We start from the raw sequence: 17120 nt of genomic DNA, 5'->3' as shown, positions 1-17120 counted from the left end.
AAAAAATAGTGACTGCGCAGATTTATGCACTCAAGGTTCACTATTATTTGTATAAAACATTCAGTATAATATAATAAATATTGCATGTAGTTGAGTGTAATATTGAAAATTTTCACCCCTCGAAAACCAAATACGTCAAAAAGGGGATGGGTTTCTTTTCCAACTTCTACATAGTTTCGCCCCTGCAAAAACTGGTATAGACCTTGGAAATGTTTAAACGGGCTAAGAGAAATCAAATGCATCAAGAGTACTTAATTGTTTTTACCCAAGTTACATGCCAAAAAAGATTCAGAGAGATGTCACATAAAGTTAATGTTGATTTGAACTGAAGTTAGGGTGTCAAAAGTCATTCACGTCCAAAAGTGACATTGATCATGTGTGGTAGATAATAAACTCCTACGAGCTAAATATGCTGCCATAATCAAGTGAGGATCTTTCCCTAATCCTATATATAAATCCATTTACAATATTATATGCACTTAAGCAGCTGTTTATGACATTGTAAAATTATATAAACAAGACCGGTTTATATAATTTATATCAATTTATATAATTAATAATATAATTTATATATAATTTTATCAAGATAAGTGTATGGGGTAGAGGGAGCAGACATTGAGAATCAATGTTGTCGGACCTCATGAAACTAAACAAACAGTCTTCCAAATAACCCGGGAGTCCAATGCCAGGGACCTGTTAAATTTGCAGCAGGGCATGTAAAAATTGCCAAATTACATGTCCGAAGAGGGCATATGTGAATCTTCTTTCATTGTACGATCTTTACTTGCCATTTATTCTGTCCTTCCCCCATTATTCGCTTAAACGTTGCTATATGTAATGTCGATGGATTGCCGGTCTACATTCTCGATACGACCTGTCAAATGATTGTCAATCTAATCATTGAAGTGTTTAGTTTAACCTATTTGTTTTCTCGAAGTTGCTTGCTAAATTACGAGATGTTCATCAATGCCACATACTGTGGCACTACAGTCATGATCCCATTTCTGAAATTCAGTTCAGCTAAACCGGCCAACAAATGACCAGCATGCAACTCAAAAGTTATTTATGAACAAAAACGCTTCAGAAAATGGCAATCACAGGCCATGGTTGGTTTAAGATGCTGAAAAAATTAATATAAAACCTTTATACCTAATGGTTTTTTTTTGTTGCACAATACTGGTAAATGTAAGAATTTTGAGTAGGACATGTACAAATTTGAATGGGCTGGGTAAAAATGATAGGTCTACATGCCCAAAGGGCATGTGCTGAAAAAGAATTGTTGTGAAGACTGAACTAAAGCGACAGCGCCGGGTGATCATATAAAGTCCCCTTTATTACATAATAATTTGGCAAATAATCAACACATCAAGCTAAAATTTCCAACATATCTTAACGGTGAGAATTTTTATTTTTTAAGTTGAAACCTCGTGACCTGTGAAAAAAATGAAATTTGTATCCCATCTAAAGTCTTAAAATGTATCAAGGTAATTTTCGATACAAATTTGCGGTTGGGGTTATAAATGAAGGATAAAACCAGAGACCTCGGAATGGAATACTCGGAAGTCTCTGGTTTTATTCTATCCCCAACTGGAAGTTGTATCCCATCTAAAGTCTTAAAATGTATCGAGGTAATTTTCGTGGAATAAATGAGTGTTTTACAATAAAGAGACTCGACCAGAGACATCTGAAACGATTTATTTGACAAGAAAAAAGTCTCTTGAAGCGAACGATGTCATTTTAAAGTAGGTTAATGATTGATAATGATACATGAACAAAATACGAGCTTGAAGCGGGGGTGCCTGAAATTGAGTTAGATACCTTGTGGTAAGAATAAGTAGGGGTGCACCGTATATGAAACAAGTGCCTGTGATTGATAGTCTGAAATTTCTCTTCACCTAAATATTAAAAGCTTGCAGTGATCGCTATAAATCTATACAACAGTCAAGTTACATACGGTAAACTAACATAAAAACAAGATTACAACAGTCATGATTACAGAAGGTATATTTTGAAGACTCCAGGTCAGTAGGTGAATGGAAACAGGTAAACACACGTGGGACAGTCACCGCAAATATGAACCACAAAACGACTTGTAACATTAAAATGTAAATATTCATCTGCACACAGATTTTTGCATAATAATAATAATTTTTTAAAAAGTGTAAATTAAAATATAAAATAAACAAACCTCAAACCTTGTAACAAGGCTTGTTTTCCTACAAATCTTATTCTGGTTCTCTGTCACTGAAAATGCAGGGAACCAGGCTGCGTTATTAACTCGTACACAGATTTGTTGATACGAATAAACCTATAAACATATATACGAAATAAAATATTATCATAAAAAATGAAGAATTTCAAATTGCTTGAAAAATTATCTTTATGTAGTTTATAATAAATGGTTGTAATTGTTTATTAATTTCTATCTATCCATTAAAATTTGATACGTATATCAGCTTAATATGTGTTCGTCTGAACAATTATTGTTATTACACTCCCTGTCACATCTTCATAGTTAAGCCTGTAAGCATGGTAAGAAGGAATCAATTTCAGTTGAAGGGGACCAAAACCAACATTTTTCAGTTTCATTTGGTGGGGAGGGGGGGGGGGTATAAACCTCAAATGATCATTTTATCTCTGTCACTGAAGTGCTGAAAATAATGAAGGGAACTAGGCTGCGGCAATGATTTGTTGACTGAATTAAAATACGAAATAAATTATCATACATACGAAATAAAATAATTTCATGAAAAAATGAAGAATTTCCAATTGCTTGAAAAAAAAGAAGCTTTTCATGTATGTGATTTACAATAAATGGTTGTACTTTTATATTTTCTATATATCCATAAAATTTCACAGTATCAGTATTTCACTATTTGTAAACATTAACAATAATATTAAATAAATGTTACACTCACTGTGGCTTTGACTGAGTTACTGTCACATCTTCATAATTAAACGAGAATATTCCCTTCCGTAAATATTGCTATATATATCTGAACTGTTACCAATTAATCTTTCTTTGGTGAAAGAAAACCTCAGGGATGGAGAATAGGCCCGTACTTAATTTAGTTGGAGGGGGGGGGGGGGGTTGAGCACAACCAAACAACATTTTTCAGTTTCAGGTTGGGGGAGGCTACAAACCAAAAAAATTTTAATGAGTAAAAGAAAAATACATTATCAGAGGTTATTATTGAGGGGGCCCAAAAGCAAAAGAAAAATAGATCATCAGAGGTTATTATTGAGGGGGCCCGAGCATAAAGGAGCAATGTTTTCTATAGTATACCTAAATTTCAGCAAAATTACAGGGGGCCTGCCCCCCCCCCCCCCCCGTTCCTTCAGCCATGTATTGTATCAAATCTGCTTCACCCTGATTCAGATTTTTTTTATAGCCAGCATATATATTCTATTAGCAGAGGACCACATTATATTAATAAACAATTATTAAATTACAGCTATTTTTTTCTTACAGGGTCTGTTTCATTTATACTATATCATGATGATCATGTCCTGCATGATGTTTACAGAAATTAAGTTTAATTTAAATTTTTAAGCTAGAAACAGCTGCGTCAACTTGGGAGACTATTTTTTCAACGTTCGGCCTAATCTTTAAAATATTTAATTTGTTTGTGGACTTGCATAAAAGAATTAAAAAATATAGGGGCCTATCATTTAACTTTATTTCGAATTTCCTTCAGGATTTTATATACCGAACTATAGTCTAACGATTATTTAAAATCATACTTTTTCTCTTGGAAGCTAAATTACTAGGCAAAAAAACAAAAACAAAAAACAAACGAATGTTTGTCTTGTGTATTCTTAATTACAACTTATTACTGTATCATTTTAGTTACTTACCCAAATTTCTCAACATCCATGGTGTTCAGGGGTCATTTTCTGAAAACTGAAGGGGCATTCCGATGGCATTCGGAACAAATGACGGAAAGCACTTGCTAAGAATTCAAAACATGGTTCATAAATTACAATATTTTTCCTTTTTAGGTTTTTAACATAAAACATGGAAAACTAAGTTAAAGAAACACTCATTTGAACAAATCAAAAGCGGAAAAAATATATATGCTAGATTTTTTGTTTAATTGCATGTTTTTCATGGTCTCCAAAATGCAGAAAAATTATCCTTTGAAATTATACGTAGGTTATAAATTCTTTTCTTTTTTAGGGAAGATGATAGAAATTAGACAACTTTTGAATGTTAAATAACAGAGTTAAAGATTAATAATATTTAATGACAGACTGTTTATTTATCTATAAAAAGACATTTGCAATACTGATGAGGTCAAAATAATAGGGAGACCGAAAAAGGTCGCCTTAATCCAGTGGTCTCCCTAAGCCAGAAAATATATCCTCCTTGGTCTCCTAAAGCCATAAGTCATATATATATATATATATATATATATATATATATATATATATATATATATATTTCATATACTACATATACTAACATTTAAACAATGAAATGTGAAGATAACAAACAGGCATCATGCTCTAAAGTCTATTTAAACAATTTAAATTTTGAACAGTGCCAACACGACCTCTGAAAACATAGGTGGGATCAGGTGCCATAGAGGAGTAAACATCCCTTTCGACCGGTCACACCCGCCGTGTGCTCCTTGTCGTGATCGGGTAAACGGAAAAATGAGTTGACAATTCAGTGGAAAATAATGGTCATATAATTTTTATAAAAGACACATTTATATGATACCCTATTTACTAGCTGGATGTTTTTCCCCAATAATTTTTTAGCCCCAACTTCAAGAACCTTTTTTAAGGCAAGAACATCAATCATAAATACAAAATATTTTCGGTTAATGTGTAATTTCCGTACATCAATTATGCATCTACATCTTTTATATATGTAGTCGACAGTTTTTTTACCTGTCGTTTGTGCCATTATGGAGTGGTTGGTCTCCTTTATACCAAAGAGTATTGCTGACATCAATGTCGTCCTTGGAGTGGAAAGGGCACACTAATTTAAGGTCCCAATTCAGCATTCCAGAGATCATGGACTCAAAAAGACCTACTTTTGGGGGACCTTAGAAGAGGAAAGGTAGGATGGAAAAAGCAGTTTATTAAGATTCCAGAAACATTTACCTCAGTATATACAAATTTGTTTAAGGCAACACATGTGAATTCCTATTCTTAAAACCAATACTGTTTGAAATGTTCATTATAATGAAAACTGGGATTTTGAATCAGATGATGTTCAAGGATACATACAAATAATATTCATTCATATTCTACTGTTATCTTATGTACATTAATATAAACATTATTTACCTCTAACATAAACCACGACTTCCCCACCTATTCTTCTGTACTTGTAGTAAGTCTGACAAACATACTTCCCCATATCATGATAATCAATGTTATTAACTGTGAGGTAAAACAGGTCAGTGACGTCATCACTAATTGAGGAGCCCGTGGAAACTTCATATTTTTCACTATCCTCGGGATAAGGGGTGATCATGCTGGTGATCTGTTCTACTCCCCTTGGGCCAATTTTTTCCCAGAATACCTTAATTGTGTCAAATTCAAATCGTGTTAGTAAAAAGACATTTGATATCTCATGGTTGGGATAATATACCAGTTTCTAATAGGCATTTTTGGTATAAAAAAACTCTATGTAAAACTTAAAGCTTATGATTCACAATTATCACTACGTCATAAATACCTGAATGGGTTCATTTATATTTTTCTTCCTACATCCTAGCCGTAAGTCAGTTTTAGTATCCACGGGGACGACGACTAGTTTAGGAGTGTGGTTGACCGGTGGGTCCACGGAAAAGGCCAGCAACCGTGGGGCATCAGGGTTTGGAGGATTCTGACCCCTGCGTTTTCCGATTACGTCACATGTAATTAGCACTACTGTCAGGTAAAGTACTGAAAAGGAAATGGCCAAAGATATAGAATAGCCTGAAAAAAAAATATTCTTTTAATATATTTATTATAAAATAAAAATTGATGGAAAGCAAGATTAATTTTGATTGATTTCAAGTAAATTTAATTCTCCGAATAAGACCAATACTTCAGTTCATTTGAACCAATAGCTCACTTTTCCTTCTTTAGTGAAATTGCACACCTGTTTAAACCAGTTGATAACGTGGGTCTATATTTTAATGAAGACCATTTTTGTCTTTCAGAATGCTGTATGTATGATTTGGTTGATGTTAATATAATTATATAGTGAACCCAAATCGGTACATACAGGCTAGTAGAAGATAATTTATATGCGAAGATAGTAGAAAGTGTGGGATGTTGTCATCTATTGTGACAGGCATACATAGTTATAACAGTACCAAGTAAGTGTATTAATTACCATCAAAAATCAACATAATTAACATTTTGTCACTATTAAGTTGAGTCTGTTAACATTTTATTACTTTCAAGTCCCTCATTTATGACAGTCAAACAGAATTGCCAAGATAATTCTTATGATAATTACTCTACACCAGAGTAATATCTTACTTCTGGATAGTAGGAATACTATTATCTTTCATCGAGTCTATAGAGGATTCTTAATGGCTGAGAGTGAAGACTTTAACGGTCTTCAATCTTGTTTTAAAACTACTTGGAATAGCCTCACTAGTATATTGTGAAACTTTGTTAATTAATATTCCCTTTTTTTCTTCAGTCCGTCCTGTCATAGATTTTGAACATGTTTCGGTCTGCATTTTCTATCCTCTTTCACCAAAAATTTAACATGAGTTTTGAGGCATGAAATAGAGATTCCTATTGGAGGCTGAACCATTTTCATGTGAGAAAAGTCTACTGATTTTGAGAAATTTGAAATAAACATGTTAACTGGTTTAATAATGCATTTTTGGTAATTTTTGGTAATTTTTTATGTCACGAAAATAGAAAATCAAGTTTCGAGGCATGAAATAAAAATCAAATTGAAAAGTATTTCTTGCGAAGATGGTCATGCATTACCAATGAATAAGGGAAAAAATAAGAATATATCTGTTGGTGCAATGAATATGTTATAGACAAATAAAAATAAATATTGGGCTTGCATTTTAATAACGCCGTTGTCTCTTAAAACAACTGACATATTGGTCCGATATTTTTAAAATTATTTTTTGTTGAAAAATTAATAAATTCTAATAAATGATTAAATATTCACACTTGTAGTTGTATACAATTGTCTTTTTCTCTTAAACTGATTTGTAAACAATATCTTTTGTAAAATGTTGCATAGAGTTGCATATTCAGACAAGAGGCCACAACAGGGGATAAAAATCTTACTTAGGAATAGATAGGGAAAGTCTTTAAAAATCTTTTTCTCAAGAACAGCAAAGCCATGATTGGTCATATAAATATGGAAGCATCCTGAGGTAGTGTAGATTCAGGTTAGTTTTCAAACGATGCCATTAAATCTTCACTAATTCTTAAATGGTGCATTCTTTTCGAAACTCAATTTACAAAAGTTTCTCTTAAATGAGAGCAGATGTTTGATAGATGTACTGTAGTTTAATACAAATGTAAGGACCCCTCCCTCATTTTTTTAAATGTATACAATTGCTTTCTAAGTATTCAAAGTAATAAGGAATTTTGATAAAATGTTAATACTTATATTCGTTGGAGGGTCTTTTTTATATAACTATTTCTGACCTTGACCAACACTTTATGAATCAATGGTAATTACACTGTACACAATGTAAAGAGGTAACGCTCTTAATCCAAGCTTAAAATCTGACCTACTGTTTAAGAAAAAATTATGGAAGAAAACAACAAGATTAACTGAAACCTTCAGCATAACATCTGCATGTACATTTTTGAATTAAATTAACTATAACCTTATTTGACCAAACTATTTATTTGAAAAAAGAAGATATTTCTATTTAAAGTATTTATTCCGACTGTATATGTATGTATATGGGAGAAACTGATCATTGTATGCTATGCTATCCACTTCCACATTACACGATATCTCTTTATTCATTTCTTATGTATGAACTCTACTTGAGAACAAAGACTGAAATTCTAAAGCTTCAGTAGAGTACAATTAATCTTTTACCATTATGCTTCTTTAATGTGATAGATAATAATTTGATCATTAAACACAGTTGATTTAAACGACGGGCGTCAATTTAGAAAAAAAAGTGTTTATTGATGCCTTTGGTCCTCATGTATCTATAGAAAAACAAATTAACAGTGGATTTCAAGTCAATCATTTTGGTATAAAAACATTTAAATTTATAATGTTGTATGTACTTTGTATTGTTAAAATATTGTAGAAGCATTGTAGGTATATGCAATATTACTTTGATGAATAAAACAGTGAGTATTAAATTTTAATTCTTCATTCTTCTTTTTACTATTCTTTACAAAAGCAATTCGTCTATTACCTCTTAGAAACGAAGAAATTTCTTCATTTTAAGTTCAGACATTTTGAAGAATGGCTTGACGTAAAGCCGATTCAAAGATTCCAAGATGCACCAAACTTCCTTTATGATGATATCTTTTAATATTAATATTATTATATATATTGTTATATAAACAAACACGGTGCATATACATGCAGCTTGCGTCTTATTATGTAAGACACTTAATCCCAGTAATCAATGATCTAGACGGTATTTTAAGTGAAAAACAAATATAGCATTGAGAATGGGGAATCAATAATCAGTACCTATATGGGAATTTCAATTGTTCCTTTTTTATTGACATTAGTTAGCAAAATTAGTAAAGCTTTTAAGAATGCACAGAATTATGATACTGAACACCATTTTGGCAGGTTTCTTTTGTAGGATTTGATTTTATGATATACAATCCGTTTCCTGACATTTAGATGGGTTTTACCTTCGGGGAAGGAATTTGAATCAAACAGCAAATGGTAGAAACCACGGTACTCATGAAAAAACACAGTGGTCATAAAAAAATTAATTGTATTTTGACATGGTTTAAACTGTACTCTCAATATTGTTCTTAATATTTATCTTAATCTATATAAGACCTTTCTTCGCCTCAATCCTTCTATATCATTGTTACATTGTTAAACCCATCACACAATTTTTCCAGTATGTGTTCCATAAAAAAAAACTTAAAACAAAGAGTTAAAGCCCCCCACCCCATTTTCTCCTAAATTATAATAAAAGCAGGGGAGACAATCGATTATCTTGTTACTCTCTGTGATGAAATGTTAAAAATTCTCATTGTTTATACACTTACCTTTAGCATACCGTTCAAATTCCATTCCAAAATAAGTCAAAATATTTAACATAGAATATATATCCCAGAGCACATAGAACACAATATTTTCACATTACAGATCATCTTGATTGCCTATCTAGCACCTAAACAACCTACATAGATAAGTAATGTGTGACCAAAATGTGAAATCCTAGGCCTTGTTGTCGGTCAAATTGACGAAATCTAACATAGTCTGACATGGTTCAAACTTCACAGGCTGCGATCCTACAGATGCAGGCAATATTCATATCCCTGTTGGGACAGTTGTACTAATGCATCTGCTACATGACTTGACTGTTATGTAGTTTTATTCTTGTTAATTTCACTTTTATAAATCCTTAACTTGTTGAGAAAACATACTGGTGGTCTTCAAATTCTTTAACAATGCCTCAATCGATCTGGTTCCAGTGAATGAACAAATAGTTTAAAGAAACCTTCTCAACCAAAACAATCATTTGCAAGTAAGTTGGATCCAACGTCACAATAGATTTAAAATGTATAATACGTACACAGAAGCCTGTAAACTTTAAAATGAATTGCAATTATAGGTTAAATACTTATTTTTTTTTAAGTAAACACACCACAGACCCCATTTAGGTACAACAAGGAGCTCACAGATATAAGTAAAAAATACAAGAAGCGTGATGTTGAAGGTCAACTCACTTTGACATTACAATCATATAATATTCTTGTTCAAAAGAGTGTACATGCGTCTTAACTGTATGCTTCTGACAACCGCAAAAACATGAATTCAGTCATTAATTAGAGAATGGGACATGTGTGAGCCCCGGGGTCAGCGCTTGACAATGTTTCTCACAGTCCTGTCATAATATGTACATATTTATTTCACTGGTCAGCAGTATCCAAATTATGAAGTTATTAAATCCTCATAAATTCCACCAGGGATTACTTGACCTCTAGTATTGAGCGGATTAATAAAGCATTAATGGCTTTAGTCGATATATATTGGCAGGTGCTATGTTTTGTCATTTTTAGGCATAACTGTTTTTAAATAAATGATTCAATTACTTATATATATTTATGTATATTAAAAAAAATCATTTTTTGAATGAATTATGCGTATTGCAAGTAATGAGAAACGAAAACAACCCTTATATTTGTAAAGGTGAAAATAATGTGTGTCTTGCTGAAGTGTCTTTTTAACTTTCTCTTTTTAAAATATCAAATTTAAAGAATACGAAATATAGCGTCAAGTACGAGTATTTTAATAGAACAATTAATTGTATAACCATTGAAGAAAAAAATTATGTAAATGAATTTGTGCTGTAGAATTAAATTTTTTAAGACGCTTAAAGTTTGCAAGACATTTCACATTTCGGAAAGAATTAGAAATATCGTATGAATAATATTAATGATGATACTCAATAATCATACTAGATAGAATAAAAACTACAATAGATTTGTAAGCAGAGATAATGTACGCACAAAGTATATTGACAATGTGTTGTGTCGTTAATATTGTGTTAAATTTTATTCAATTCGTCACATTCTAAATTTTAGTTTTTAATACATTCACCATGAATTATATTTTTTATATTTATATTAAATTTACTATTCTAGTAATTTAGTTTCTTTCTTTCACTTATAAAAAGGCAATATGAATGATAAGATTTAACTTTCATCCCCTTTCAATGATGGTGATTTAAAAAAAACAATCTGCAGGTGCTTTGAACACCCCTTCCTTCAGTAACTGCGATCTTTAATGAAAGCCAGACATTTGGATTATTCTTATTTATAAGATGACACTGTTTGTTACGATCTGCAATATATCGAACGGAAAATTGGGTTAATACAATACTCATTCAATTTGTACAATTTTTAATAAACTTAAGGCTAGTTATTTTGTAAACAGTGTGTCAGAAAAAATCTTGCAATACGTCAACCAAAAGCAATCATTTACACAAGTCTCGCAATAAATCCGAAGAGAACCAATTTGCATATATAATGTGAGATTTATGTTTCTGCATCTTCTTCAAGACGTTTTTCCCCTTTTCGGTCTTATTTCACTGAAATGATAGGGTTGTTCTGGTGATTTTGAAGTCTACAGCTAAAAGGAGCAATTATTTAGATTTAATGTCTCTACATGATGCATTTGAATTTGCCTAATTAAAGTCTTATTCTATAAACAGCCATTGTGCATTGCACAGAACTGTCTGCCTTGTGATCAATACGAGGACTTGGTTTGTTTGGATGTTGCTACAACATAATTTAAACCTTGTTAAAGAAAAAGATTGAATTGAGAACTTCCGAAGAAGTTTTGTCTGTTTAGTGTAGACACAAAGCATAATAATTATCGACAATATTCTTTTTTTACCCTCATTAGAGTTTTTACCCTATACATATACCTCTGAAATGTACTTTTTCCCCCATTTTTCATCTGGGTAAACAAAGATCACTTATAAAGAGCAAACATTTTCATTGGAGCGGTCTTTTTTCAACTTGTTAGGTTTCATTGCAAAATCAAAATGGCTTTGAATGAATTAAAGATAGAAAATCTACAAAGCAATTACACCCCTCCCCCTAAAAAACAGAGATGAGTCACAAAATTTGAAAAAAAAAATATCATATTAACATATCTTTAATGCTAATTTTGGTGTTATATAAATGTCGTTTTTTGCAAAGAGTAAGAAGACATTGATCAAAATCCAACCAGCATCAGTTTTAAGATAAAAATTGATAAAACATGTTAAATTTTACCATTTAAAGCCATAAAATTGATTCCAAAACTCATTTTGTCTATTTATTCTGAGATATTGCAAATTTTTCTCCTTTACCTTTTAATGTGAACGATATTTGACGTTAATAAATTTTTCTCTAGGGCAAATTTGACACTTTCCAAAAATATTTTTTTCAGTGCTTTTAATTTGTCAATTTTGAAAGTGCAAAGTGTTACGGAGTCACGACTTAGCTTTTACGCATATAGCATAAAAAATGTTATAATGAATGTTGAAGTCATTTTTATTAGAGCAAGTCAGCTCTTATTTTATTGGAGCAAGTCAGCTCTATGTAACGGTAGGGACCACGGTGCCACAGTTCTGATATTTTTATTGAGTATGAATTTATGATTGTTTTTGAAAAATGACCGTGGAGCTACATCAGTCTCATACATATTTCCGTTCATTAATGAGTGTTAGAGTCTGCGTGAATGCTGACAAAAAGATATGCCTGGAGCTTTCAAAAATACAGAATTTGGTAGATTCATAATGCAAAAACAATCCTATTTGTGTGAATACTCTGCTGTACCTAAATCTGTAGGGAACATTGATATTGTGAGTAGGAAGCTGACATTATGTAATTACTGAATGAACTTTAAGTGTGGAAGAAGGAAATCGGAAGTTTGATAACAAGAGGAAGATTTATTAAATCAAAACCATACATAACGGACAAGATAGATATCCTCACAAACGAACAAAAATCTTAATAAGATACCACGGAATAATTATTGATACAGAATTATAAAAGCATAATGAAGTAGGAAGGGAATCTTATATCATTGGCGGATAGCATTTACATTCATGAACCGCACACATTAGAATACTGAGCTTATTAATAAAACACAAAGGCTCGTGACTTACACCAAAGCATGCCCTCACAGAATATCCTGGAATCAGGGTATTGATGTGAGACACTGAGTCTCCTCTGAGGTCCCCTGCATGTCGTATAGATCCCTCCGGTAAAACCCTGAGTACTACTGTATCACACTGTGTATAATGTGTTTACTCCTAGTTGTTGACCTATCCTTAATATCCGGGTTTGGGATTAATAACCATATTGTAATAAGACAGTGTATACATCATTTATTTTTTTTAAACAATTAAAAGAAAATGAAGTGCTGCATTTAGGCATACAGTTGAAAGGTTTATTGTGCAAAAATAAAGGTATGTCTAGAGACAGTAACATTGTTGATGTACTTTTATCCCGATGCAGAACGTGTCATATGCCAGCTTACACCTTAGAGGACTAGACATAATTGGCAAACAAATTATGAAATCTGCCTATTTTGTGTAACAAGAAGGAAAAACATTTCCAATTCAACCATACTATAGCACATTGAAACCAAAATATAACTTAGTGTAAAGCTCAAAAGATAACAATTATTGATTAAGATATAGAATCATTAGGTCGGAAAAATAAAAATACGTAAAACTATTTTAAAATTTTCTTTCAATTTCTCACAAACTCAGGGTTCATTCAATTTTATGGCATGAATAGTTCATTAAAATGATTTAAAAGATACCTTAAATCCATATTTACATGATTAAACGTGAATAGTTATTCATTATACATGGAGAAATATTAGAATATCAACTGGTTAAATTTACTCGGGAGTTCGAATAGGGAGGGCATTATTCCGTCCCGGTTTCCAGTATATGCTTTATCAATTATAAATGTCAGATAAAAGAGAACTAAAGAAAGCACTAAACTCAAAACCGTCTAATTGTCTTATCAAGAACAACCGTTACTTGTAAGCTAGTCACTTATTGGTTTGGTCCCCGTTCATGTATTTCTGTATCCTTAGTTTGTATGGTTGTCGACCATTAGTTTTAGATTTAGTAGTAAATTACAGGGTCAGAGAACAATTCGAGAGATAAAATTTCAATGTATACATAATGTATCAACATTCTTATTAAATGACAAATATCAGTAATTAAGATCTGCAGTATCTAACTAGAATACCCAGCCAGTCTAACACAAATATGATTTTTTTTAATACAACGTATATAAACTAAACATTTGAGAATAACGTGCTGACACATGCCAGAAAAGTAGTTACTTTTTTTCCTTTGCCTGTTTTAATTGATCATATCCTCTGATTATCTCCCCATGAACTCAAGAACACTTTCACAGTAAACAAAGATTTAAATCCCCGATTCAACTGACTGATGTAATTTTTTTTTTCAAAAACACTTATTAGTGTCTACATAAATTAAAGGACACAATGCTGTTCTGCAGAAGTTGTGTCTACGGTTCAAGGCAGAATGAAACATAGTTCGCTAATGACTGGGGAATGGGGGAGGGTGCCTGATATACGTAATGCTTACAGCTATGCTTAATGAAATGTTTCATTTTTTCAACATATTTTCAGACGCTCGAAATTAAAGTTCAAGAAGTTTTTTGTGCACGAAAAGCGGCATACAAGAATATGTTAGATGCACCTATTTCTTTATTATCTGTCATTTCATTTCTTTCCCTACATTATTATTCAGAGAAGTTATTTTCATTTGCTTTTTATTTACATTTACATATTTATTTTTGCCCTGTCCATCCGTCTGTCTGTCTGCAAAAACTTTAACCATGGCCATAACTTGATTGGTTCGAGCTATGCCTTTCATATTTCACATGTGTATTCCTTGTGACAAAACCTTTCTTTGGGTACCATCATATTTGACCTTTTGGCCTTGTCCTTGGAGTTTGACCAAGTTTTGCAAAATTTTACTCAACTTTAACCTTGACCATAAAATTTGAACAGTTGGTGCTAGCGCTTTTATATTTCACATGTCTAATCCTTGTGACAGGACCTTCCTTTGGATACCAACAACTTTGACCCTTTGACCTTCGTACGGTTGGTGCTAGGGCTTTCATATTTCACACGTGTATTTCTTGTGCAAGGCATTTCCTTGGGCACCATTAATTTTGAACATTTGACCTTGATGTTTGACTTACTTTTGAAAAACTTTAACTTTTTCCATGTCTTTTCAATGGTTGCTGCTAGGGCTTTCATATTTCACAGGTATATTGCTTGAGACAAGATCTAGCTTGGAGTACAAAATATTTGATTTGCATTTGAGAAACTTTAAGTTTAACTTTCGCTTTAAGTTGCCATACGGGGGCATCAGTGTTTCACAAACACATCTTGTTTTTCCTTGTCATATAAACGGAGTAAAAATTATTGTGAGTATATGGATTGTAATTAATTTACTCATGAAAATGCATGTATCAAAATTATAAATAAGCAGTTGGACAAAGAAAATGTAAATATGTGAATAAGAATTGCATATATTTATGAAACTGTCAGTTTTCATATTGTAGGGTTAAAACCTTTAGAGTCTTTTTATGATCAACTTTATATTATTAGGGTTGTCATTATTAAAAATTCAATTAGCGAGCAATAAATCTCAACCCCTCTTATTGTATTAATTTGAATAATTCAATATTAACTGTTTAATATGCCATGTCTCTTAAAAGTAAAAATGTAAATTCGTTTGAAATGTTTTCTTACAGGTGTATGCCTAAAAAATTATCTAATATGCGTTGTTTAAACAGATCTTTTTAGGATGTTCATATTCAACTTGACAATATTAATTTCCAACTGCAAGAAGATGAGAAAAGAAATACATCAAATGTTTATATTGTAGTAATTTAACTTAAAACTTGAAAAGTAGACTTTACCCAAATCTCGAAATGTTGTTAACTAATTGTACAAAATGAGGGACTCCATCTATTATAATACTATTGCAAATCTTAAGTTAGGAAAAGCTTGTTATTTCTTGTTAGGGAGATAATGAATGCTTAAAATATACTCTTGATGACCGTGTTAATTTCCTAGGGCTTCTAAATGTAAAGCTGAAGATTTCTAGATAAATACAAAATCTGAGCGCTAAGCCTACCATCCATCAGATTACGACTATCAGAAAATTAAAGGGACTACATGTACTTTCAGTTTGTTACAATAAATAAAATTGCTTTTCTTAAAGGTACGGGAATATTGAAGAACAATTGTTATTTTTAGGAAATCAATTCTTGATACTTATGCAGTTTTATTCAGTGTTTTTGCGATGGTGAAGATCTAGAAAAATGCGTATATCTAGCTGGCCTTGTATTACTTTATCCTACAAAGACGATTTCAAAATCGTTCTTTTTCATTGAACACTGAAATATTAGTATTTTGATACGAGACATACATCAAGTCTTGTGTAAATAATCGTGAATGGTTATTCATATTACCTATTAAACTAACGAAGTGTGTAAATTAACAATAGAGTACAAGACAGGTATTATTGATGATCTACCATTAAATTTTACTGTCATACAATACGAATTTTGAAATAGCCTTGGACTAAATAGTATAAAATTCAAATTCTTGGGAGTTAAAAAAGATATATACAAGTACATCCTTTCAACAAGAGTCAGCATAATAATACTGGGAAATAGTAAGACAATATTTGCAGAAATAAAAATAGAAAACTAAAGTTGATATACCTTGTATGTAATAATTTGAATTTTTTGTTGTAAATAGAGGATTAAAATGTCAGTGTTCTTTAAAGTATTCGTCCTATATGTATTCACTATTTTTGTCTATGACACACACAGGTAGAACCAGGTGAAATGACTAGTTATCCACTTACCTCGCTTTGTTAACTCCATTAGATGGACTTCTGTACCATTTTCTCCTTTCAGCTGTCACAGAACAAAATCACAAACATTAAATTATGTCTTCTTCTAATAAGAAATTTTTCTTTTTCGAATTCCAGTAAATTCCACCATCTTGGATTCACTGCGGTTGCCTATTTATAACTCTACCCCCTTTAAATTGCACTGCAAACATGTCATGTTTAAAGAAAAAATTGTGGAATCATTGAACTATGAAGTTGAGCTACAATAACAAATTGAACTTAACGAACTTCTAGGTCGTCTGATGTTAAAAGTTTATTTGCATGACCTTATTAACCACTTGCTGATGTTGATTTCTCAATATGGCAATTTTATTAATATCCAAAATTCAATTAAATGCACTAACATTCGTATGGCTACAATAGTGCAATGTTAGTTGTTATCGGAAGCAAAAGGCAAGAAGAGTTGTATATATTATAAGTCGCATTGAAAGACCGGCCAATTCGTCAAGGTTACCTCATTCACACCTTTGGTGTTCATTTAAATCAAAA

The 17120-nt window shown here is 31.7% G+C and overlaps 1 protein-coding gene across 1 annotated transcript; it reads right to left on the bottom strand.

The window, feature by feature from the left end:
• Window positions 1-4895: 4895 nt before the first annotated feature.
• On the bottom strand, window positions 4896-16650 carry LOC133179198 (uncharacterized). The gene is made up of 4 exons (XM_061313991.1): window positions 16584-16650; window positions 5696-5904; window positions 5302-5539; window positions 4896-5056 (listed from the first exon to the last, which is right to left on the bottom strand). The coding sequence occupies exons 1-4, from the start codon at window positions 16600-16602 to the stop codon at window positions 4896-4898; spliced, it is 627 nt and encodes a 208-aa protein (XP_061169975.1). The 5' UTR covers window positions 16603-16650.
• Between the last annotated feature and the right edge of the window lie 470 nt (window positions 16651-17120).

Source organism: Saccostrea echinata, unplaced genomic scaffold (genome assembly GCF_033153115.1).
Source record: "Saccostrea echinata isolate AGI-Se365-2 ecotype Australia unplaced genomic scaffold, CSIRO_AGI_Sech_v1 ptg000004l, whole genome shotgun sequence".
NCBI lineage: Eukaryota > Metazoa > Mollusca > Bivalvia > Ostreida > Ostreidae > Saccostrea > Saccostrea echinata.
The sequence above is the reverse complement of the archived record's forward strand: the minus strand, read 5'-3'. Positions and strand labels throughout refer to the sequence as shown.

Excerpts from the sequence above, each read along its gene's own strand:
- LOC133179198 (XM_061313991.1), bottom strand. Across the intron at positions 5,540-5,695 it reads ATATAAATGAACCCATTCAG|GTATTCTGGGAAAAAATTGG; the intron begins GTATTTATGACG and ends GACACAATTAAG. Across the intron at positions 5,057-5,301 it reads AGTCGTGGTTTATGTTAGAG|GTCCCCCAAAAGTAGGTCTT; the intron begins GTAAATAATGTT and ends TCCTCTTCTAAG.